This window comes from Salmo trutta, chromosome 23 (assembly GCF_901001165.1).
Source record: "Salmo trutta chromosome 23, fSalTru1.1, whole genome shotgun sequence".
NCBI lineage: Eukaryota > Metazoa > Chordata > Actinopteri > Salmoniformes > Salmonidae > Salmo > Salmo trutta.
This window is the reverse complement of record NC_042979.1, coordinates 20,913,776-20,939,708: the sequence shown is the minus strand read 5'-3', so window position 1 is coordinate 20,939,708 and position 25,933 is coordinate 20,913,776. Positions and strand designations below refer to the sequence as shown.

General features: G+C 44.3%; 1 protein-coding gene across 14 annotated transcripts in view; it reads left to right on the top strand.

Moving 5' to 3' along the window:
* Positions 1 to 25,933, top strand: part of dnm1a (dynamin 1a) — an 83,278-nt gene that overhangs the window by 21,909 nt on the left and 35,436 nt on the right. For 5 of the 14 annotated variants that reach the window (XM_029709393.1, XM_029709386.1, XM_029709392.1 and 2 more), the window contains exons 6-16: positions 1,190 to 1,350; positions 4,161 to 4,303; positions 4,466 to 4,601; positions 4,908 to 4,975; positions 7,742 to 7,880; positions 16,104 to 16,190; positions 16,378 to 16,448; positions 16,620 to 16,671; positions 17,921 to 17,935; positions 21,459 to 21,491; positions 21,857 to 21,970. In XM_029709393.1, coding sequence (XP_029565253.1) covers positions 1,190 to 1,350; positions 4,161 to 4,303; positions 4,466 to 4,601; positions 4,908 to 4,975; positions 7,742 to 7,880; positions 16,104 to 16,190; positions 16,378 to 16,448; positions 16,620 to 16,671; positions 17,921 to 17,935; positions 21,459 to 21,491; positions 21,857 to 21,970 — 1,019 coding nt within the window. Of the gene's footprint in view, positions 1 to 1,189; positions 1,351 to 4,160; positions 4,304 to 4,465; positions 4,602 to 4,907; positions 4,976 to 7,741; positions 7,881 to 9,602; positions 9,742 to 16,103; positions 16,191 to 16,377; positions 16,449 to 16,619; positions 16,672 to 17,920; positions 17,936 to 21,458; positions 21,492 to 21,856; positions 21,971 to 25,933 lie in introns of all 14 variants that reach the window. The other 9 variants (XM_029709396.1, XM_029709399.1, XM_029709395.1 and 6 more) reach the window with 7 other exon arrangements.

The window sequence follows — 25,933 nt, the reverse complement described above, 5'->3', positions numbered from 1 at the left end:
GTTCTTGAAGATGGTGATTGAGTCAGTCAGAGTTGCTGGTGGCTGGGGGAGAGAGTTCCAGAGTTTGGGGGCAGCGGTGCTGAAAGCCCGGTCCCCCATGGTACAGAGTTTTGTTTTGGGAATAGTGAGTAGTCCAGAGTCAGAAAAGAAGAGACAGCGGGAGAGGGTGTATGTGGAGGAGGTCGGAGAGGTATGAAAGGGCCAGGCCGTGGAGGGCCTTGTAGGTGAGGAGTAGGATCTTGATAGGTAATGTGGAATTTTACTGGGAGCCAGTGAAGGTGGTGCAGAGTGGGGGTGATGGGTCCCCAGGGTTTGGTGCATGTGAGAACCCTGGCAGTGGCGTTCTAGACGTATTGAAGCCTATCCATGGCTTTGGCGGACACACCAAATAGGACTCCAGTTGTGTTGCTCACTGCAGCAACCAGTGTTACAACCTCTCACAACTCTACAGAGAGAAATGTAGACAGGAGCAGGATGTAGAGAAACAGAGGAGGTGGGGCGCGATGGAGACGGGGAAGAGAGTGAGAGAAAATAAGAATGAAGGAAAGAGAGAGGGAGATGGAGGCGGATAAAAATAACATCTTGATTTTAGTGACACATCTGGAAAAAACGTCTGTTCGTTTCTTTTCTGTGCAATAAAATATATTTGTGGGAAACTCTCTAATGCAATTAGGTGACAGGTTGTTTTTCTACTGGCGCTTGGTTAGAACCCAGGCATGTAGTTCTGTCTCTGTCTTCTCAGTTTCTGTCACTCTCTCGTGTCGGAAGACCTCACATGTTAAACCACTAGCATATTTACAAGGCTACTGGCGTTCAGTCCAAAAGGTTACAAGGCAAGATATCCTGTTTAACAGAGAACTGCATGAGAAAAATTAACTAAATTGGGATATGTGATCCCCGTTACCCTTGTGGCTGTCTTGCCCCCCTCTCCCAATAACTATCCCACAATAGGGAAGTGGGAGCTAAAGGTTACCCTCCACACCGCCCTCCAAACTCCCCACCCCTTCAGCCCACTACCCCAGTGTGGTAAAACAACAAAGACAAACAAACAAGAAAAACACACACACAAAAAACTATCTATTAACAAACTTCTTTCTTTTCTTTCTTTCTTTCTCTCCACAAAACAACATTTTGCCAATCTTCACATCCTGATCTGTCCAGTATCAGCTGACCTCTCTCCCTGCCCCAGGTTACATTGGTGTGGTGAACAGGAGTCAGAAGGATATTGATGGGAAGAAGGACATTACAGCGGCCATGGCTGCAGAGAGAAAGTTCTTCCTGACCCACCCTGGATACAGACACCTGGCTGAACGCATGGGCACCCCCTACCTACAGAAAACACTCAACCAGGTTAGTCCCCTACCTACAGAAAACACTCAACCAGGTTAGTCCCCTACCTACAGAAAACACTCAACCAGGTTAGTCCCCTACCTACAGAAAACACTCAACCAGGTTAGTCCCCTACCTACAGAAAACACTCAACCAGGTTAGTCCCCTACCTACAGAAAACACTCAACCAGGTTAGTCCCCTACCTACAGAAAACACTCAACCAGGTTAGTCCCCTACCTACAGAAAACACTCAACCAGGTTAGTCCCCTACCTACAGAAAACACTCAACCAGGTTAGTCCCCTACCTACAGAAAACACTCAACCAGGTTAGTCCCCTACCTACAGAAAACACTCAACCAGGTTAGTCCCCTACCTACAGAAAACACTCAACCAGGTTAGTCCCCTACCTACAGAAAACACTCAACCAGGTTAGTCCCCTACCTACAGAAAACACTCAACCAGGTTAGTCCCCTACCTACAGAAAACACTCAACCAGGTTAGTCCCCTACCTACAGAAAACACTCAACCAGGTTAGTCCCCTACCTACAGAAAACACTCAACCAGGTTAGTCCCCTACCTATAGAAAACACTCAACCAGGTTAGTCCCCTACCTACAGAAAACACTCAACCAGGTTAGTCCCCTACCTACAGAAAACACTCAACCAGGTTAGTCCCCTACCTACAGAAAACACTCAACCAGGTTAGTCCCCTACCTACAGAAAACACTCAACCAGGTTAGTCCCCTACCTACAGAAAACACTCAACCAGGTTAGTCCCCTACCTACAGAAAACACTCAACCAGGTTAGTCCCCTACCTACAGAAAACACTCAACCAGGTTAGTCCCCTACCTACAGAAAACACTCAACCAGGTTAGGCCCCTACCTACAGAAAACACTCAACCAGGTTAGTCCCCTACCTACAGAAAACACTCAACCAGGTTAGTCCCCTACCTACAGAAAACACTCAACCAGGTTAGTCCCCTACCTACAGAAAACACTCAACCAGGTTAGTCCCCTACCTACAGAAAACACTCAACCAGGTTAGGCCCCTACCTACAGAAAACACTCAACCAGGTTATTCCCCTACCTACAGAAAACACTCAACCAGGTTAGTCCCCTACCTACAGAAAACACTCAACCAGGTTAGCCCCCTACCTACAGAAAACACTCAACCAGTTTAGTCACCTACCTAAAGAAAACACTCAACCAGGTTAGTCCCCTACCTACAGAAAACACTCAACCAGGTTAGCCCCCTACCTACAGAAAACACTCAACCAGGTTAGCCCCCTACCTACAGAAAACACTCAACCAGGTTAGCCCCCTACCTACAGAAAACACTCAACCAGGTTAGTCCCCTACCTACAGAAAACACTCAACCAGGTTAGTCCCATACCTAAAGAAAACACTCAACCAGGTTAGCCCCCTACCTACAGAAAACACTCAACCAGGTTAGTCCCCTACCTAAAGAAAACACTCAACCAGGTTAGTCCCCTACCTAAAGAAAACACTCAACCAGGTTAGTCCCCTACCTACAGAAAACACTCAACCAGGTTAGTCCCCTACCTACAGAAAACACTCAACCAGGTTAGTCCCCTACCTAAAGAAAACACTCAACCAGGTTAGTCCCCTACCTAAAGAAAACACTCAACCAGGTTAGTCCCCTACCTACAGAAAACACTCAATCAGGTTAGTCCCCTACCTACAGAAAACACTCAACCAGGTTAGTCCCCTACCTACAGAAAACACTCAACCAGGTTAGTCCCCTACCTAAAGAAAACACTCAACCAGGTTAGTCCCCTACCTACAGAAAACACTCAACCAGGTTAGTCCCCTACCTACAGAAAACACTCAACCAGGTTAGCCCCCTACCTACAGAAAACACTCAACCAGGTTAGTCCCCTACCTACAGAAAACACTCAACCAGGTTAGTCCCCAACCTACAGAAAACATTCAACCAGGTTAGTCCCCTACCTAAAGAAAACACTCAACCAGGTTAGTCCCCTACCTACAGAAAACACTCAACCAGGTTAGCCTCCTACCTAAAGAAAACACTCAACCAGGTTAGTGATAGATGTGCAGATCATGATGTGCAAGTAGAGATACTGCGGTGCAAATGAGCAAGAGGGTAAGTAATAATATGGGGATGAGGTAGTCGGGTGTGCTATTTACAGATTGGCTATGTCCAGGTACAGTGATCGGTAAGCTGCTCAGACAGCTGATGCTTAAAGTTAGAGAGGGAGATATAAGACTCCAGCTTCAGTGATGTTTGCAATTCGTTCCAGTCATTGGCAGCCGAGAACTGGAAGGAAAGGCAGCCAAAGTAAGTGTTGGCTTTGGGGATGACCAGTGAGATATACCTGCTGGAGCGCGTGCTACGGGTGGGTGTTGCTATGGTGACCAGTGAGCTGAGATAAGGCAGGGCTTTACTTAGCAAAATACTTATAGATGACCTGGAGCCAGTGGGTTTGGCAACAGATATGTAGTGAGGGCCAGCCAACGAGATCATACAAGTCGCAGTGGTGGGTAGTATATGGGGCTTTGGTGACAAAACAGATGGCACTGTGATAGACTACATCCAGTTTGCTGAGTAGTGTTGGGGGCTATTTTATAAATGGCATTGCCGAATTCGAGGATCGGGATGATAGTCAGTTTTACGAGGGTATGTTTGGCAGCATGAGTGAAGGAGGCTTTGTTGTGAAATAGGAAGCTGATTCTAGATTTGTAATAACATCCAATGAAGAGTAGGTGAATGGTAGTAGTAGTCTAGGATCTGACCACTGTCATCTCTCCAGTCCCATGTTAAAACCCACCCTGACCTTTCACCCTGCAGCAACTGACCAATCACATCCGGGACACTCTGCCGGGGCTGCGGGCCAAGCTGCAGAGCCAGCTGCTGTCTATAGAGAAGGAAGTGGAGGAGTACAAGAACTTCAGACCTGATGACCCCTCCCGCAAGACCAAGGCCCTGTTGCAGTGAGTAAGGATACACACTTACATACACACACACACACACACACACACACACACACACACACACACACACACACACACACACACACACACACACACACACACACACACACACACAGACAGACACACACTTCATTAACTCCCTTTTCCCTGTATCTCACCCAGGATGGTGCAGCAGTTCTCAGTGGACTTTGAGAAGCGTATCGAGGGCTCTGGGGACCAGATCGACACAGCAGAGTTGTCAGGAGGAGCCAGGATCAACCGCATCTTCCACGAGCGCTTCCCCTTTGAGCTGGTCAAGGTGTGTGTACTGTAGTGTATGTGTGCGTGTCTCTTACCAGGTCCCCCTCTTTCCTAACTCTTAGTGTCCATGTAACCCCAGAATGAGACAGACAGTGCCGTGGTTTTCCTCCTGCCTCCCTTAGGACCCCAACCCAGAGACTATATGAGGAAAACATTCCTCCCTCTCTCCCCAAAACCCCTCCTTCTATCCCTCTCTCCCAGAGCCACTCAATGAATACAAGCGACCTTAGGTTCCTGTTTCTGCTGTGTGTTGGAGGTGTGTGCTCACTATTTAAGGTATGTTTTCCTTTCTGTGTCTGTACAGATGGAGTTTAACGAGAAGGAGCTTCGCAAGGAGATCAGCTACGCAATCAAGAACATCCACGGCATCAGGCACGTCCCTCATCCCTATCCCTTTCTCCCTCTCTCCCCACCCCTGTCCTCGCCCGCCTGGGTCACCCATCTGGGCTAGACCAACTCTAATCGTCCTCACCCATCTAATCATGAAGACCTCTAGAAAAACTGATTGCAGTCCAGCGCCCAGCATGCTGTTGCATACTGAGGACATCAGATACAGAGGTGGAGGGATTTGTGATTAGATCTGTGACCGCTGGTTGGGTGGCATCTTTCTCTCACTCTTTGCCCCGTCCGTCTGTATGTATGTCTGTCTGTGTGTGTGGTGAAGCCTCATATGCCTGTCATGTGTAACCTACCTCACTCCATCCCCGTCCTATTCCTGTCTTTTACCGAGGTCCAAGAGTGATATAAATCAGAATCAGACAGTGATGTCATCACTCTTCAGGAAGTGAATCTGTTGAAAGTCCCCCCTGTGTTTCTTCCTCCCTCTTAACCTCTTCACTCCCATGAGTGAAGGAAGGCTTCAAGGACATAAAACGGTTTGAACTGCGTACCAGAACACATATTCCTCCTGACTACCAATAAACCATACTTACCTTAACTATGAACAATTATTATTTCTCTAGTGTAGTTGGTGTAAGATGGTGTAAAGTGAAGCCCAATTGGTTTGCTCTGAACTAAAAAAAAAAAAAAATCGAATAAAAAACAATTTACTTTTTCACATGCTTTGTGAACAACTGGTGTAGACTAACATTGAAATAATTACTTACGGTCCTTTTTCAACAATGCAGGACGCAAAAAAACTATTTCAAAATATTATATACAGTTGAAATCGGAAGTTTACATACACCTTAGCCAAATACATTTAAACTCAGTTTCACAATTCTTGACATTTAATCCTAGTAAAAATGTCCTGTCTTAGGTCAGTTAGGATCACCACTTTATTTTAAGAATGTGAAATGTCAGAAGAATAGTAGAGAGAATGATTTTATTTCAGCTTTTATTTCTTTCATCACATCCCCAGTGGGTCAGAAGTTTACATACAGTCAATTCATATTTGGTAGCATTGCCTTTGGAAGTATGCTTCGGGGTCATTGTCCATTTGGAAGACCCATTTGCGACCAAGCTTTAACTTCCTGACTGATGTCTTGAGATGTTGCGTCAATATATCCACATAATTTTCCTTCCTCATGATGCCATCTATTTTGTGAAGTGCACCAGTCCCTCCTGCAACAAAGCACCCCCACAACAGGATGCTGCCATACCCGTGCTTCACAGTTGGGATGGTGTTCTTCGGCTTGCAAGATGGTCATTATGGCCAAACAGTTCTATTTTTGTTTCATCAGACCAGAGGACATTTCTCCAAAAAGTACGATCTTTGTCCACATGTGCAGTTACAAACCGTAGTCTGGCTTTTTTATGGCGGTTTTGGAGCAGGGGCTTCTTCCTTGCTGAGCGGTATTTCAGGTTATGTCGATATGACTCATTTTGCTGTGGATATAGATACTTTTGTACCTGTTTCCTCCAGCATCTTCACAAAGTCCTTTGCTGTTGTTCTGGGATTGATTTGCACTTTTCGCACCAAAGTACATTCATCTCTAGGAGGCAGAACGTGTCTCCTTCCTGAGCGGTATGACGGCTGCGTGGTCCCATGGTGTTTATACTTGCGTACAATTGTTTGTACAGATGAACGTGGTACCTTCTGGCATTTGGAAATTGCTCCCATGGATGAACCAGACTTGTGGAGGTCTTGGCTGATTTCTTTAGATTTTCCCATGATGTCAAGCAAAGAGGCACTGAGTTTGAAGGTAGGCCTTGAAATACATCCACAGGTGCACCTCCAATTGACTCAAATGATGTCAATTAGCCTATCAGAAGCTTCTAAAGCCATGACATCATTTTCTGGAATTTTCCAAGCTGTTTAAAGGCACGGTCAACTTAGTGTATGTAAACTTCTGACCCACTAGAATTGTGATACAGTGAATTATACGTGAAATAATCTGTCAATAAACAACTGTTGGAAAAATTACTTGTGTCATGCACAAAGTAGATGTCCTAATCGACTTGCCAAAACTATAGTTTGTTAACAAGAAATTTGTGGAGGGGTTGAAAAACAAGTTTTAATGACTCCAACCTAAGTGTATGTAAACTTCCAACTTCAACTGTATGTATATATTTAAATAAAAACCTTTGAATGAGATGGTTTGTCCAAACTTTTGACTGGTACTGTGTATGTATATATATATAAAGATTTGACTTCCTTTCCTTGTTACCTTTCATTTGGGGCCAATGATCTGAAAGAAGCAGTTATTAAAAGAAAAATGGCTGCAAACATATGCTTACTATGAGGGTGCCCTCTACCCTATAGGTCAGTGGTTCTGAAGGAGGGGGACTGGTGAAAGGAAACCATTTAAGAGATTTGGGACACATTTTGTTGTAGTAGTGTAGGGACTCTAATAGGCATGGTGTCATCCGAGGATTGGATGACGCATGTGGGCAAAACTCTTCACATGCTGTGTAGCAATAATCATATAAGTTGTGTTCTAATAGCTCAGTCTTTATCGGCACATTTGAGCTAGCAGAATATTTTCCTGGAACCATGATGTGATGATTTAGTTCAGTTTGTAAGTCATGTTTTCTGCTTTCTGTTGTCATTCTCTTTCTTTGTCTTACTGTGCATGTTTCTTCTTTATGTTGTGGGAGGGGGTCTTTTTAATTAACACTGTTCTCTCTGCCCGACCTCCCTCCCTTTTTCTCCTTTTTTTCAATTTTTCTCTCTTTTTTGGGCCTGTTACTGGGCAGAACTGGCCTCTTCACTCCGGACATGGCTTTTGAGACCATTGTGAAAAGGCAGATCGGCAAGATCAAAGAGCCCTGCCAGAAATGTGTGGACATGGTCATTTCTGAGCTAGTCAATACCGTTAGGCAGTGTACTCAGAAGGTAAACACACGGTGGAGAGCAACACTATGGTTTCACCTCTCCCTCCAACCAAACCCTGCAGCTATGTCATCCCTGTTACCGTATCGCCGTACTGTCCCGTTCTTCAGACCCTGTTGTCCCGGGTTGGGACAGTAGGGGGCGTACTGGGGTAGCGGGGGTATTGTGAGGGACTGCCTGCCTACCGCTTTGAATGGGGTGGCTGGGTGGAGTAGCCATGGCCATGTTAAAGAACTATGCTTGGTTTAGAATGGGTCTTGATGCTGCTGGGTTGCTGCTACGTGGCTGTATGTCAAGGGTTTAACTTTAGACACAGGAGTAAGGATTAAAACATTTCAACAAATATTTTTGTTATGAATATGATCAAATTAACATTAATAATTTAATTAATGGTAAAATTAACACATCTTAAGATGTTACAGTTCTGTTAAGTCACAGGTGACTGAGTTAATTTTAGCAGTGGTGACATCATTTTTGATGCCCTGACTGTGTCATCAAAGTGTCACTCAGCTGTTGTCCCAGTCAGCCATGTTGGGTGACCTCAGCATCCAGACCTCCTGCTTGTGAGACCGGGTGCTGTGCACCTGCAGCAGACAGGACCCATGACAACGTGAAAGTTTGGAGGCTCATCCAAGGGCCAAGTTCAGCTAAGAGTGCCCTTGAGGGCCGCACTCAGCGGAAGAGGCCCCAGTGGTCTTAATACCAGTTAATCCATTGTGACAAGGCCCAGTTTGGAACGCGGTCTGACCACAGTGGTTCTGGGACAGTGGAATAACAAACGCTGTGGCCCTGCTCTGAGTGGTCAGCTGGGGGATCGGGGGTGGAAAGAGGGTTGAGAGGGGGTCAAGGTAGAGGGGAGGAGCAAGGTGCTTTGTCTGAGATGGTGGGTGCACAGCTGCGGTCTCAAATGGCTCATGGCTCAGAGCTGTTGACCAGTGGGGTGGTGCAGGCTGTGATCTCTCTCTCTCTCTCTCTCTGGATGGACGGATGGATGGATGGATGGATGGAGGGAAGGACAGACCTCAGCGCTAGCCTGTTTCGAACAGCTTCAAGGGAAACCAAATGTCTCACTTGCCTTTTTTTACCCTGTGTACGGTTTACCCACCTCCCCCTGACTTGTCCCTATGACCTCTATTTCATCTGCCTTTCAGTCTGTCATCCCGCTTTTTCCCCACCTTATCTGTTTCTCTCCTTCTCTGTGTGGCCCTCTTGTGTTACTCTTTATTGGCATGGGAAACATATGTTAACCTTGCCATAGCAAGTGAAGTAGATAATAAACAAAAGTGAGATAAATAATACAAAATAACAGTAAACATAACACTCACAAAAGTTCCAAAAGAATAAAAATTTTTGAAAATGTCGTATTATGAGCAAATAAATAAACATAAATATGGGTTGTATTTACAATGTTGTTTGTTCTTCACTGGTTGGTCTTTCCTTGTGGCAACAGGTCACAAATCTTGCTGCTGTGAGGGCACACTGTGGTATTTCACCCAGTAGATATGGGAGTTTGGGTGAAATACAGTGTGGCATTTCTCTCTTCTGCTTTGACCTGCTCTCTCTCCCTGTGGATTCTCTTCATCTTTTACTCCATTCCTCCATCTCGGTTTCTGTTTCTCTTTGTCTCTTTATCTTGGTTTCTCCCCCTTCTGTTTCTCTATTTCTTTACTTCTCTCTCTCTCTTCTCTCTCTCTTCTCTCTCCCGTCACCACCTCCTCTCTACAGGACGGGCCTGTTCACTCCTGACCTGGCCTTTGAAGCCATAGTGAAAAAGCAGATCCAAAAGCTGAAGGAACCCTCACTGAAGTGTATAGATATGGTAGTGAGCGAACTCACCTCAACCATACAAAAGTGTAGTGACAAGGTAACCAATGAACTGAGCCATGTTCGGAGTCTGGCTTGCGTCATTCTTAGAGGTAGGGATAGACCGATGGCTGGACTACAAAAAAAAGGAGGCAAAATATGTGATCTGTTTTAGATCAGCATAGTGGTTAGGGTTGTAGATACAGTGCTTTCAGGAAATATTCATACCCCTTGATTTATTCTACATTTAGTTATGTTACAGCCTGAATTCAAAATGAATTACATAGATTTTGGTTCTCACGCATCTACACACAATACCCCATAATGAGAAAGTGAAAACATGTTTTTCGAAATTTGTGCAAATGTTTTGAAAATCAGGTGTAGAAATATCACACCCCTTAGTCAATACGTTGCCGAAGCACCTTAAACAGTGAATACAGCTGTGAGTCTTTCTGGGTAAGTCTCTAAGAGCTGTGAGTCTTTCTGGGTAAGTCTCTAAGAGCTGTGAGTCTTTCTGGGTAAGTCTCTAAGAGCTGTGAGTCTTTCTGGGTAAGTCTCTAAGAGCTGTGAGTCTTTTTGGGTAAGTCTCTAAGAGCTGTGAGTCTTTCTGGGTAAGTCTCTAAGAGCTGTGAGTCTTTCTGGGTAAGTCTCTAAGAGCTGTGAGTCTTTCTGGGTAAGTCTCTAAGAGCTGTGAGTCTTTCTGGGTAAGTCTCTAAGAGCTGTGAGTCTTTCTGGGTAAGTCTCTAAGAGCTGTGAGTCTTTCTGGGTAAGTCTCTAAGAGCTGTGAGTCTTTCTGGGTAAGTCTCTAAGAGCTGTGAGTCTTTCTGGGTAAGTCTCTAAGAGCTGTGAGTCTTTCTGGGTAAGTCTCTAAGAGCTGTGAGTCTTTCTGGGTAAGTCTCTAAGAGCTGTGAGTCTTTCTGGGTAAGTCTCTAAGAGCTGTGAGTCTTTCTGGGTAAGTCTCTAAGAGCTGTGAGTCTTTTTGGGTAAGTCTCTAAGAGCTGTGAGTCTTTCTGGGTAAGTCTCTAAGAGCTGTGAGTCTTTCTGGGTAAGTCTCTAAGAGCTGTGAGTCTTTCTGGGTAAGTCTCTAAGAGCTGTGAGTCTTTCTGGGTAAGTCTCTAAGAGCTGTGAGTATTTCTGGGTAAGTAAGAGCTTTCCACACATGGATTGTGCAACATGTTCTCATTATTCTTTTCACAATTCTTCAAGCTCTGTCATATTGGTTGTTGATCATTGCTAGACAACCATTTCCAGATCTTGCCATAGATTTTCAAGCAGATTTAAGTCAAAAATGTAACTCGGCCACTCAAGAACCTTCAATGTCTTCTTGGTAAGCAACTCCAGTGTAGATTTGGCCTTGTGTTTTAGGTTATTGTCCTGCTGAAAGGGGAATTCATCTCCCAGTGTCTGGTGGAAAGCAGACTGAACCAGGTTTTCCTCTAGGATTTTGCCAGTGCTTAGCTCAATTCCGTTTATTTTTTATCCTAAAAAACTCCCCAGTCCTTAACGATTCAAAGCGTACCTATAACATGATGCAGCCACCAATTTATTCTTGAAAATATGGAGAGTGGTACTCAGTAATGTGGTATTGAATTTGCCCCAAACATAACACTTTGTATTCAGGACAAAAAGTTTATTGCTTTGCCACATGTTTTGCAGTATTACTTTAGTGCCTTGTTGCAGACAGGATGCATGTTTTGGAATATTTTTACTCTGTACAGGCTTACTTCTTTCCACTTTGTCAATTAGGTTAGTATTGTGGAGTAATTACAATGTTGTTGATCCCTCCTCAGTTTTCTCCTATCACAGCCGTTAAAATACGCAACTGTTTTAAAGTCACCATTGGCCTCATGGTGAAATCCCTGAGCGGTTTCCTTCCTCTCCGGCAACTGAGTTAGGAAGGACGCCTGTATCTTTGTAGTGACTTATAAATTACACCATCCAAAGTGTAATTTATAACTTCACAATGCTCAAAGGGATATTCAATGTCTACTTTTTTTATTCCATCTACCAATAGGTTCCCTTCTTTGTGGTTGAATCTGTGTTTGAAAATCACTGCTCGACTGAGGGACCTTAGAGATAGTTGTGTGGGGTACAGAGATGAGGTCCATGCAACTTATGTATACTCCTAAAGGCTTGCCATAACAAAGGGGTTGAATACTTATTGACTAAAGACATTTCAGATTTTCATTTTTGAATTTGTAAAAAGTGGTGTATTGTGTGTAGGCCAGTGACAAACAAATCTCAATTGAATAAATGTTTTATTCAGGTTGTAACACAACAAAATGTGGAAAAAGTCAAGGGGTGTGAATACTTTCTGAAGGCACTGTATATGCTTTCCGTTTGTTCGATAAGAGGCAACATAACTAAAATAGCCAATTTATAAATTCTATGATAACCAGTTGATAGTTCTTTGAAGTTGTTACTGCTTCTAAGTACAGATGCAGAACGATACAGACTAAACGTGCATACAGCCATGGCCTATATGTCAGATTGCATTTCTTTAGTTTGACATATACATACGTTCTCCTTATAGAATGCACAGGAAGCCACACAGCTAGGATATCCTTTCATAGTGTGTCTTTGTCAGTCAGTCTCTTCGTTCATACTCCGTATTCCACAGTTTTCTCCTCTGTGAATTTTGATCCACCTCTCCTCCTCTCCATGCGTTTTGTACTGTACCGTGTGAGGTGTTGTGGTGTGATATTAGTGTCTGAAGTTTATCTGCAAATTGGGCTACCCCTCTTCTATATTGGTTTCCAGAAGCCAAAGAACAAGTCTAGGTGTTGGTTCCAGGCCAGCTCCATTGCAGACTTCTTCTTTTCTTCTTGAAACATGCCATTCCATTTATGCAATGATGGTATCATAAAAATGTTGAATACTATGTCTGACTCGGAAGACAGACATTGCAGACATTTATTCACGCAGAATCAACTCCCATAAATATACAGTAACAATATACAGTGACATTCATGTACTGTATAGTCACTTTGTTAACCTGTCAAATGCCAAATATAGATTGTGGTCACTTGCGGTCATGACACGAGTCTCATATATGCATGAGGAGTAACACGTGAAAGGATTCACATATTTATTGTCTTGGTAAGCTAGATATGTTGTTTATTTTCAGTAGGGGACACCTAACCATGCCCACTATTGTTGATGAACTGTCTGCTTCTTTATATGTGTGAACATTCTGTCACACTTCACTATCTGTGTTCTGTGTCCACTCAGGAATATGTTGTGTAGTCAGGACAATATTGGTGAACAATATGAATCTCTTTCATATTAATAGTATGAATATAGTAGGATTGAGACTGTGGATTATTCTTTGCTGTCTTCAGACGTGGCATCTAACACATTTGTCCAGCAGACTATCGGTCTATCCTTATTGTAGTCTTACTATGATATTAAACTCCCATGTTGATTTCTTTCATTCTATTTCTATTCAAACATTCGTTGTCATTCTGTTTTGTTTTCCGATTGGCCAAAATAGACAATTGAACTAATTGTCCCAAGTTTCCATCGTAACCAGCATGCAACAGTGTTTTATCCTTAGTTAGCCATATCTTTGTGACCTACTCTTACTCTCCGATTCTGTCATCTGATTGAGTTCCTCTAGTTGATTCTACTCACGTCCATCCCCGTGTCTGTCGATTTGATTTGATTTGGTGACTGCTGTTGCAGGTCTTAAGGTTGTGTCTCAACAACTCAACTAACTGATCCACAGTATCACCCTCTCTCTGTCTCTGTCTCTGTCTCTGTCTCTATCTCTGTCTGTCTCTGTCTCTCTCCTTGTCTCTCTCTCTGTCTCTGTCTCTCTCTCTCTGTTTTTCTCTCTCTCTGTCTCTCTCTCTGTCTCTCTCTCTGTCTCTCTCTCTGTCTCTCTCTCTCTCTGTCTCTCTCTCTCCATCTCTCTCGCTCTCTCTGTCTGTGTCTCTCTCTGTCTCTCTCTGTCTCTCTCTGTCTCTGTCTGTCTCACTCTCTCCATCTCTCTCTCTCTCTCTCTCTCTCTCTCTCTCTCTCTCTCTCTCTCTCTGTCTCTCTCTCTCCGTCTCAATCTCTCTCTGTCTCTGTCTCTCTCTCTTGCTCTCTGTCTCTGTCTCTCTCCCTGTCTCTCTCTCTCTCTGTCTCTGTCTCTGTCTCTGTTTTTCTCTCTCTCTCTCTGTCTGTGTCTCTCTCTGTCTCTCTCTCTCTGTCTCTCTCTCTCCGTCTCTCTCTGTCTCGCTCTCTCCATCTCTCTCTCTCTCCGTCTCAATCTCTCTCTGTTTCTGTCTCTTTCTCTCGCTCTCTCCATCTCTCTCGCTCTCTCTCTCTCTGTCTGTGTCTCTCTCTGTTTCTCTCTCTGTCTCGCTCTCTCCGTCTCTCTCTCTCTCTGTCTCTGTCTCTCTCGCTCTCTCTGTCTCTCTTTGTCTCTCTCTCTCTCTCTCTTTCTCTCTCTCTCTCTCTCTTTCTTGTCTTCTACATATTGTTGCGTCTAACCTCTCACTGTCTTGCTTATTCATCAAGAAAAACGTGTAAAACAAAAACAGTCCTCTTGTGGATATTTGTAATAAGGGAAAGGGGTTACCTAGTCAGTTGTACAACTGAATGCCTTTAACTGAATTGTGTCTTCGTTTAACCCAACCTCTCTGAATCACCGTAAAACAGTCTGCAAGGAAAGAGAGAAAATAATATATTCATAATCAAATGCCATTTAGCAGACACTTTTATTCAAAGCGACTTACAGTCATGCGTGCACACCCTTTTTTTACGCATGGGTGGTGCCGGGAATCGATCCCGTTATTTTGGCACGGTAGGCGCCATGCTCTACCAACTGAGCTACCGAGGACCACCAAAATCCACAAGAGGTCTTACTGTCCTTCTCCCCGCTTCCTGTGTGTGTGTGTTTGTGTGTGTGTAAGCACCTTTCTGCATGCTGCCCATACCCTGTTTATATCAGTTATTATATATTAATGTACTTGTCACTGTGGGTGTTTAAGCACCGATGCATTTCTGTGTCAAACACAGTACATTCCTAACTTGCTGTGAGAGTGCTGCGACTATGTTGTGAACTTGAAAGTTGCAATGCTTCTTTACAATGACGCATTAGTTAATTGGTCTTAATTTAAAAAGTCATTAGTTAATTGGTCTTAATTAAAAAAGTAATTAGTTAATTGGTCTTAAATAAAAAAAGTCATTGGTTAATTGGTCTTAAATAGAAAAGGGCTTCCCTCTCCTGACCGTTGACCCCTGATCTCATGACAAACCGCTAATATCAGTCTTATTTTGATTTGTCAATTTAATGTCTACTCTAGTAATTCAGCTGGACATATAGTAGTAGTATTAGTTATATCCCCGACATAGCATTATAGCACAGCATGTGATATAGCATTGCGTTGGTGTCATCACAGCCAAAGAGACAGTCAAATATTGGTCACCAGGAAGACAGTACAAAAGTGAAGACATTAATGCTGTCATCTAATAGGCTTCAATGACATGGCTACCTGTCTAATACGCCCACTGTCTCCTACTGTATATTTGGGCCTGTGTCAGGAAGTGAGAAATCAAATGATTGAGACATGAAGCTCAGTGTGACCCCGTAACCTTGAATAGCCATGATAAAGGAAGCGTTGTAACTTATGTCAGATGTTACCATATTTTCTCTCACTGTGATTTGAGTTGGCTTTCCTCCCAACCAGCCGCCTCTGTGATTGTGCTGTGTGTCTGTTGTGTTGGAAGCACACCAATGTCTGTATTGATGTGTTTACAAAGAATAGATGGAAAAAGGTCATAATGTACCAGGAAAATGATGTGTTATTGCGGATTATAAACTGGGTGGTTTAAGCCCTGAATGCTGATTGGCTGACAGCCGTGGTATATTAGACCATATACCATGGGTATGACAAAACACTTATTTTACTGCTCTAATTATGTTGCTAAACAGTTTATAATAGTAATAAGGCACCTCGGGGGTTTGTGATATATAGCCAATATACCACACCTAAACATATACCACGCCCTCTCTGGCCTTATTGCTTAAGTAGACTATTGGTTGGGCAAAATACTATTTAGTGTTTTATGGCAGTATTACAGACTTTGCACTATTCATTTACTTTCATTACATTTATTAACCCCTTGTGGAAAGATAGACACACTAATAACAGCCAACATTAACACTGATTAATGTAAATTGTTGAAACTTTTTGTGACTAGGGCAGAGTCTGTAATGTGCTCTTGTGAGGTGTGTGTACTGTATTTGATAAGTGTGTCTGTGTGTGTGTCTGTCTGTCTATGTGTGTGTTTCTGTGCCATTAGTGCAGTGTGCTTCAGTGAGTGTGAGTGTTTGGGTGTGTTGACTGAGTTGGCCGTGCTTTGTGTCTGGCCTGTATCTGAGCTGAGCCTTCCTACCCACACTGTGTGCCCTGTGCTGTCCTGTACCCACAGCTGGCTCAGTACCCCATGCTGAGGGAGGAGATGGAGAAGATTGTCACCCAGCATATCCGAGACCGCGAGAGCCGCACCAAGGACCAGGTGACACACACACACACACACACACACACACACACACACACACACACACACACACACACACACACACACACACACACACACACACACACACACACACACACACACACACACACACACACACTATATTCCCAATCCAAAGTCTGATGTTTAATAAGTCCATATATTGTATACATGTCGCTCCATCTAGGTGATGCTGCTGATTGACATTGAGCTGGCCTACATGAACACCAACCACGAGGACTTCATTGGCTTTGCCAAGTGAGTGTCACCCACTTGACCTCTGTTCTGATACAGTGGATTAGAACAAACATCCCAGTATAGACACAGTACAGTCTGGGGACTCTGACCTACAGGCTCTTACTAATGAATCCTTTGTTTAGGCGTGTGCACCTATGTAGCCCATGATTGTGATGTTTTCATCCCCTGTAGTGCCCAGCAGAGGAGCAGCCAGGTGGCCCAGAAGAAGCAAACTGGCAGTAAGGTACTATAGGCACATGACGGCACCTACAGTACATAGCCTTCCATTACATTCATTAAGACTTGCCTCATGGGCTGTTCACAAAACATTGTAATACTGTTCCTAGATGCAAGGTCTACATCGAGCTGATCCCAAGACAGATTAAAGTTCCAACTGAGTACAGTTTTGAGTGTTTGAACTATTTCTCTGCTTGTTCTCCTCTGTGTTCTTTAGCCTGGTTGTTCTTTAGCCTGGTTGTTCTTTAGCCTGGTTGTTCTTTAGTCTGGTTGTTCTTTAGCCTGGTTGTTCTTTAGTCTGGTTGTTCTTTAGCCTGGTTGTTCTTTAGCCTGGTTGTTCATTAGCCTGGTTGTTCATTAGCCTGGTTGTTATTTAGCCAGGTTGTTCTTTAGCCTGGTTGTTCTTTAGTCTGGTTGTGATTTAGCCTGGTTGTTCTTTAGCCTGGTTGTTCATTAGCCTGGTTGTTATTTAGCCAGGTTGTTATTTAGGTTGGTTGTTCTTTAGTCTGGTTGTTCTTTAGCCTGGTTGTTCTTTAGCCTGGTTGTTATTTAGCCAGGTTGTTAATTAGCCTGGTTGTTATTTAGCCTGGTTGTTTATTAGCCTGGTTGTTATTTAGCCAGGTTGTTATTTAGCCAGGTTGTTATTTAGCCTGGTTGTTCATTAGCCTGGTTGTTATTTAGCCAGGTTGTTATTTAGCCAGGTTGTTATTTAGGTTGGTTGTTCTTTAGCCTGGTTGTTCATTAGCCTGGTTGTTCATTAGCCTGGTTGTTATTTAGCCAGGTTGTTATTTAGCCAGGTTGTTATTTAGGTTGGTTGTTCTTTAGCCTGGTTGTTCATTAGCCTGGTTGTTCATTAGCCTGGTTGTTATTTAGCCTGGTTGTTATTTAGGTTGGTTGTTTATTAGCCTGGTTGTTATTTAGCCTGGTTGTTATTTAGCTTGGTTGTGCATTAGCCTGGTTGTGCATTAGCCTGGTTGTGCATTAGCCTGGTTGTTATTTAGCCTGGTTGTTATTTAGCCTGGTTGTTATTTAGCCTGGTTGTTATTTAGCCTGGTTGTTTATTAGCCTGGTTGTTTATTAGCCTGGTTGTTCATTGGCCTGGTTGTTATTTAGCCTGCTTGTTCTTTTGTAGTGCTGTGTGTTAACTATCTAGTGTTCCCACTCTATTTCTGTTCTTCTCTGTTTATTCTGAGTGATTTCTCTTTCTCTTGTGTGTCTTTTTCTTCACCTCTCCTGCTACAACTATTCTACTTTAGCAGGATGAGATTATGGTGAGTAGTGTGTGTGTGATACCATGTGTGAGTGTGTGTTAGTGTGTGTGCTTGTGTATGTGTGCTTGTTTGTGAGTGTGTTAGTATGTGTACCTAACACACTGTGTGTGTGTGTGTGTGTGTGTGTGTGTGTGTGTGTGTGTGTGTGTGTGTGTGGTGTGTGTGTGTGTGTGTGTGTGTGTGTGTGTGTGTGTGTGTGTGTGTGTGTGTGTGTGTGTGTGTGTGTGTGTGTGTGTGTGTGTGTGTGTGTGTGTGTGTGTGTGTGTGTGTGTGTGTGTGTGTGGAGAGAGCCTCTCATAACTGTAGATGGGTAGGTAGCTAGGGAGCTCTCTGGGCATTTGCTTCTTTCCTCAGCTGCCTCCCTCCTCCAGGCAGTGCTCCCATCCAACACAATAGAAACATCCTCAGCTAGCACTGCTCATCTCCTATTAGAAACCAGCATGAGTAAAACAATAGCATGAACCATTATTTTACAATACACCCCCAGGCATAGACAGAACACAAAGGGGTTAAGACCAGATAGGCCTCCAGGTTACTTAATGCACAACGTTTTTTATGTGCAGACTTTCCTCTTTCCCATAGAAACAGCACCATTTGGAGATGTTACATTTCACAGCCGTGGCCTCACAATCGAGCCTCATTTTCCTTGGCTGAGTGATTGCTCGTCGCCCCCCCAGCCTTAGCTTGATACCAGATAAAGAAGTCAGCCATGTGTTCTCCAATGACAACAGCTCGCAGAGAGATGGAGGCTTTAGCTTTAGAGGGAGCTGCCTGCTGGTTTCTCTATTTAAGACCAGTTATGCAAAGCCCACATCTCTCTCACACTCTTTATCTTCTCTTCTCTACTCTACCCTACTCTACTCTACTCTACTCTACTCTACTCTACTCTACTCTACCCTACCCTACTCTACTTTACTCTACTCTACTCTACTCTACTCTACTCTACCCTACTCTACTCTACTCTACTCTACTCTACTCTACTCTACTCTACTCTACTCTACCCTACTCTACTCTACCCTACTCTACTTTACTCTACTCTACTCTACTCTACCCTACTCTACTCTACCCTACTCTACTCTACTCTACTCTACTCTACTCTACTCTACTCTAGTCTATCCTACTCTACTCTACTCTACTCTACTCTACTCTACTCTACTCTAGTCTATCCTACCCTACTCTACTTTACTCTACTCTACTCTACTCTACCCTACTCTACTCTACCCTACTCTACTCTACTCTACTCTAGTCTATCCTACTCTACTCTACTCTACTCTACTCTACTCTACTCTACTTAACCCTACTCTACTCTACTCTACTCTACTCTACTCTACCCTACTCTACTTTACTCTACTCTACTCTACTCTACCCTACTCTACTCTACTCTACCCTACTCTACTCTACTCTACCCTACTCTACTCTACTCTACTCTACCCTACTCTACTCTACCCTACTCTATTCTACTCTACTCTAGTCTATCCTACTCTACTCTACTCTACTCTACTCTACTCTAGTCTATCCTACTCTACCCTACTCTACTTTACTCTACTCTACTCTACTCTACCCTACTCTACTCTACCCTACTCTACCCTACTCTACTCTACCCTACTCTACTCTACTCTAGTCTATCCTACTCTACTCTACTCTACTCTACTCTACTCTACTCTACTCTACTCTAGTCTATCCTACCCTACTCTACTTTACTCTACTCTACTCTACTCTACCCTACTCTACTCTACCCTACTCTACTCTACTCTACTCTATCCTACTCTACCCTACTCTACTCTACTCTACTCTACTCTACTCTACTCTACTCTACTCTACTCTACTCTACCCTACTCTACTCTATCCTACTCTACTCTACCCTACTTTACCCTACTCTACTCTACTCTACTCTACTCTACTCTACTCTACTCTACTCTACTCTACTCTACCCTACCCTACCCCACCCTACCCTACTCTACTCTACTCTACTCGACCCTACCCTACCCTACCCTACGCTACGCTACTCAACCCTACCCTACCCTACTCTACCCTACCCTACCCTACCCTACTCTACTCTACTCTATTCTACTCTACTCTACTCTACTCTACTCTACTCTACTCTACTCTACTCTACTCTACTCTACTCTACTCTACCCTACCCTACCCTACCCTACCCTACCCTACCCTACTCTACTCTACTCTACTCTACTCTACTCTACCCTACCCTACCCTACTCTATTCTACTCTACTCTACTCTACTCTACTCTACGCTACTCTACCCTACTCTCCTCTACTCTAGTCTACCCTACTCTCCTCTACTCTACCCTATTCTACCCTACTCTACCCTATTCTACCCTACTCTACGCTACTCTACCCTACCCTACGCTACCCTACCCTACCCTACCCTACCCTACCCTACTCTACTCTACTCTACCCTACCCTACCCTACCCTACCCTACCCTACCCTACTCTACTCTACTCTACTCTACTCTACTCTACCCTACCCTACTCTACTCTACTCTACTCTACTCTACTCTACTCTACTCTACTCTACTCTACTCTACTCTACCCTACCCTACCCTACCCTACCCTACTCTACTCTACTCTACTCTACCCTACCCTACTCTACTCTACTCTACTCTACTCTACTCTACTCTACTCTACTCTACTCTACTCTACTCTACTCTACTCTACTCTACCCTACCCTACCCTACCCTACCCTACCCTACCCTACCCTACCCTACCCTACCCTACTCTACTCTACTCTACTCTACTCTACTCTACTCTACGCTACTCTACCCTACTCTCCTCTACTCTACTCTAGTCTACCCTACTTTCCTCTACTCTACTATACCCTACCCTACCCTCTCTCTGTCTCTCTCTCTCTCTGTCATCATCTCTCTCTCTCTCTGTCATCGTCTCTCTCTTTCTCTCTGTCATCGTCTCTCTCTCTGTGTTGATAGATCCTAACTATCTAGTGAAGGAGGTGGAATGTCTCTCACTGCAGAACAGACACATCACCTCTAGAGGCACACCCTGTCAGTTGCCATAGTGACCGCCCAGGCGGGGGGGTCAGATGGTATAGGGTTTCTACCCACCCAATATGATGCAATATAATGGCTAACAATGCCTTGGTGGAAGGGCCAACTAAGCAGTTGTTTGCGCTGTCCAACAGAAAAGTTTGAAAAAACAGATCAAGTGGAAGTTTTGACATGACTCATCATGACTAGGCATCTGTCATGCCACCCCCCCCCCCACCGCACCACACAACGACGCATTCCGTGGGCAACCCCGACACAAAGATGCATCAGCATATGCGCTGCATGAGTTTTGGTTTGAAAGCGGCCCTACAGCCCCATATGGCTCTTTGTCCCCCTTTGTCCCTGCCTGCCTTCCCTCGCTGTACCCCACTCTAGCCAGCTAGTGTGCCAATGTGCAAATATGCCAGTGTGCTGCCTGCCTCTGTGCATTACGAATGGCCTATGCTCTGTGCTCCGTACGTGGCATAGCTGTGTAATGTTCTCTCCACATCCCCATTCAGCCGGAGAGAGGAGCGGTTAATGATCGGTTTAAGGTAAATACAGAGGCACAATATGCATTATATGTTTATGTTATGGGAGAGACACTGATATAATCACAATGATAGTTGTGTTTGATGCTAGTAGATAGGCCCATTGAGCCGGTTCCATTTGTCCCGTGTTGTGTCCCCTGCAGTGACTCACATTGTCCACTAGGGGCAGTAGTGAGAGGATACCGCACATGCCATACATATACAGACTTACTAACACAATGTCATGATGGAGGAAGTGCTGTTGTGAGGGGATTCAGAAGGCTAGCTTTGTGTTTGCCTGCCTTTCTGAATCTGTTTTTTCTTTCCTCTCTCTCTCTCTCTCTCTCTCTCTCTCCCTCTCCCTCTCCCTCTATCCTTCTCTCTCTCAGGTGATCAGGAAGGGTTGGCTGACCATCAACAACATTGGCATCATGAAGGGAGGAGCAAAGGAGTACTGGTTCGTCCTGACCGCTGAGTCCCTGTCCTGGTACAAGGACGATGAGGTGAGGATATGGTTGTACATACACACTGGGTTTAAAAGCAAAGATTTCATACTACAGAGATTTTATGCAGGCACCTCATTTGCTTATTTACCAATTTTGTCACAACTTTCAGAAGGACCTCACATATACAGATTTCTCATAAAATGACTTATTAAATACATTTTAATTGGCTGTATTGTGTTGGATGAAATGACAATTGAAGACAACTAAAATGCTAGTCTTTACTGCTCTCATTGAGCTATTGGCGCCTGCACTTGACACGTCACCCAACAGCGATGTGTCTCATTTTAACGCCAACTCTTTCATGTGTGACTATGGGTTGTTGTTTCCAAAACCAGTAACGGAATTATTTCTGTTGGATACTTTACGGATGTTTTACTTCGAGACGTGCTGCCAAGGAGATTGAACGATTATTTTCCATCGTTTCTTAACAGTGAATTGTGCTGGTGGAGTTTGATGGTTGTGTTTAAAATGCCATGTCTTGATAATAGAACCTGGTTTGAACCAGGTCAGATTGGTCAGAAGACAATCCCAGAATCCTTTGTAGCTTTATTAAGAGTTAGCCACAGTCTGGTTGTCTTCATGCCCTAGCCACAGCCGCTCTGCTGACTGACTGACATCATTGTGTGTGTGTGTGTGTGTGTGTGTGCTTATATGATAATTAGGGTAACACTTTATTTGGATAGTCCATCTGTAGATGCTCTACGAACTATATATCACATTTCAACTAACTATCTACTAACCCTAACCTTAAACCTTATCCTAACCCTAACCCTAACCTTAAACCTTATCCTAACCCTAACCTTAACCCTTACCCTAACCCTAACCCTTACCCTAACCCTTATTCTAAACCTAACCCTAACAGTAACCTAGCAAGCATTTGCTTGTCAGCAGGTAGTTAGTTGATAGTATGACCATCTGTAAAGCATCTACAGATGGAAAATCTGGACTATCCAATTAAAGTGTGACCCTCAGTTTTTCTATATATTAGAGAGTCTGTTCTTTAACACACTAAAGGTAAAGAGATGGGTGTGTGTGTGTGTGTGTGGAAGGGGGAGGGCAATTAGAGGAAGTAGAGAGGGTGGGGGTATTGTAGGGCTAGGTGTAGTAGGAGAGGAGTCTGTTCAAAGTGAGACAGGGCCCCCCAGCATGTCAGACACCAAAGCTGGCACCCACATGTGCATAGCAGAGCCCTGCCCTGAGTGTGTGTTCCCAATTACACACACATGTACACACACAACACACTGTTAGGGCTGGCCTGCATGTTCCGATTCAAGACTTAGGCCAGGGCTGCTTCTCATAAACATATTCTATTTCAAAGGGCGCTAGAGAGGATGGGGGAAAGGGGGAAGAGAAAGGGGAGGGAATTGGCTGCAAAGGAGAAGAGGGAGGGGAGGAGTGTCTCTGGTTAGCTGGTTAGGGCCACAGTAACAAGGACCATGTGGGACGGAGAGAGAGAAAGAGCGAGGGATGCTGTGGTCTTCCTTTCATCTCTTGCTGAACAAAAGTCTCTGTCTACTTCCTCCCTCTTTTCTTCCATCCCCAGAGCCCTGTCGCAAATAACCAAACCACATAGAGGGCAGGAACCCCTCTCTCTGCCTTTACCCTCCGTCCGTGCTTCCGTCCCGTCGGCGTTGCCCCACATGTATTTATTTGAAAATGGCAGTCTCTCAGAACACGGGGACTCAAAACGAATGTAGCACCGCTGCTCCAGCTCAGAGGACGGACTAATGTGGTTTAATGAGCAGGGAACAGAAACATTTCCATGCCTTGTCCAAGCAAAGTGGACATGCTTTAATTTGTATACTCAGTCTCACACTAAAGCACACTCTGGGGCGTACACACACTCAGGGCTAACGTACACACACACTCAAACCTAGTATATGTAATGTACACTATTTAGCAGAGTTGAATAGCCTTTGTCCATTCATTCATACACATGACCATCCCCACTGACACACGTACAGAGCTTTACAAAAATGTTCCCGTTTCATTTTACTAGCTAGCTTCTCATCATTGTGAACCCCTGCCCTGTTCTGGCAGCACAGGACACAATGCCTACTGCTGAAGCGAGACCTTGACCATATCCTCCCATCGTTTTATAAGATACCACAGCACGCACACGCACTCACACACACACACATATATATACACACACACTCCTACGCACTCATACACACACACACGCACGCACGCACGCACGCACACACACACACACACACACACACACATATATACATGCACACACACACACACACACACACACACACACACACACACACACACACACACACACACACACACACACACACACACACACACACACACACACCACACACACACACACACACATACCACACCTCCACATCCAGACACTAATAATAACCTTCAACTACCCCCAGTTTTGGCACAGGGTAGGGTCTAGGGGGTTAGGGGATCTGGTTTGTATTACCAGACATGCCAGGGCTTTGAATCAAGCAGCTCTGGAGCCCAGAACTCCCTAAAGCCTCTCAAACCAGAGAAGAAGTGAATGAAGAGAAACCCTCAAAAGCATGAGTAAACACCAAGCCCATGACTCTCACTGGCCCCCACTGTCTGTACAGCAATTATATACACTACCGTTAAAAAGTTTGGGGTCACTTAGAAGGCCAGCATCCCGGAGTGGCCTCTTCACTGTTGACGTTGAGACTGATGTTTTGCGAGTACTATTTAATTAAACTGCCAATTGAGGACTGACAAGTGAGGCGTCTGTTTCTCAAACTAGACACTCTAATGTACTTGTCCTCTTGCTCAGTTGTGCACCAGGGCCTCCCACTCCTCTTTCTATTTTGGTTAGAGACAGTTTGCGCTGTTCTGTGAAGGGAGTAGTACACAGCGTTGTACCAGATCTTCGGTTTTTTGCCAATTTCTCACATGGAATGGCTTTCATTTCTCAGAACAAGAATAGACTGACGAGTTTCAGAAGAAAGTGCTTTGTTTCTGTCCATTTTGAGCCTGTAATCGAACCCACAATGCTGATGCTCCAGATACTCAACTAGTCTAAGAAGGCCAGTTTTATTGCTTCTTTAATCAGAACAACAGTTTTCAGCTGTGCTAACATACTTGCAAAAGGGTTTTCTAATGATTAATTAGCCTTTTAAAATTATAAACTTGGATTAGCTAACACAACGTGCCATTGGAACACAGGAGTGATGGTTGCTGATAATGGACCTCTGTACGCCTATGTAGATATTAAAAATCTGCCATTTCCAACTGCAATAGTAATTTACAACATTAACATTAACAATGTCTACACTGTATTTCTGATCAATTTGATGTTATTTTAATGGAAAAAAGTGCTTTTCTTTTAAAACCAAGGACATTTCTAAGTGTCCCCAAACTTTTGAACGGTAGTGTACATACACGTTGCTAACACGCGCGCGCGCACACACGCACGCACGCACGCACGCACGCACACACACACACACACACACACACACACACACAGAACATAATGTGAGCTTTCAAGGATGCTATAATCGTCATCGAGCTGGTGTGACCCTCCACACTGGATGTCTCTGCAGACCCCTGTGTGTGTGTGTGTGTGTGTGTGTGTGTGTGTGTGTGTGTGTGTGTGTGTGTGTGTGTGTGTGTGTGTGTGGGGGGGGGGGGGGGGGATCTGAGCTGTAAATAACCTGGGGGGAAATAGGAGGCGCTTGCTCTCAACAGCACTCACGAAAACATGTGTTTGTGCGCACATCTGTCTGCTTATGTGCCGTTTGTGTGTGTGTGTATGTGTGGTGTGTGTATGTACGCCTGTGTGTGTGCGTGTGTGTGTCTGCACACGTGTATATGGTGTGTGTATGTGTGCATATTTCCATGAATGTGTGTGTGCGTATTTGTGGTTTGTATGTGTTTGTGCATCCATGAATTTGTGTGTATGTTCATGAATGTGTGTGTGTGTCTCAGGCACTGCATCTCATA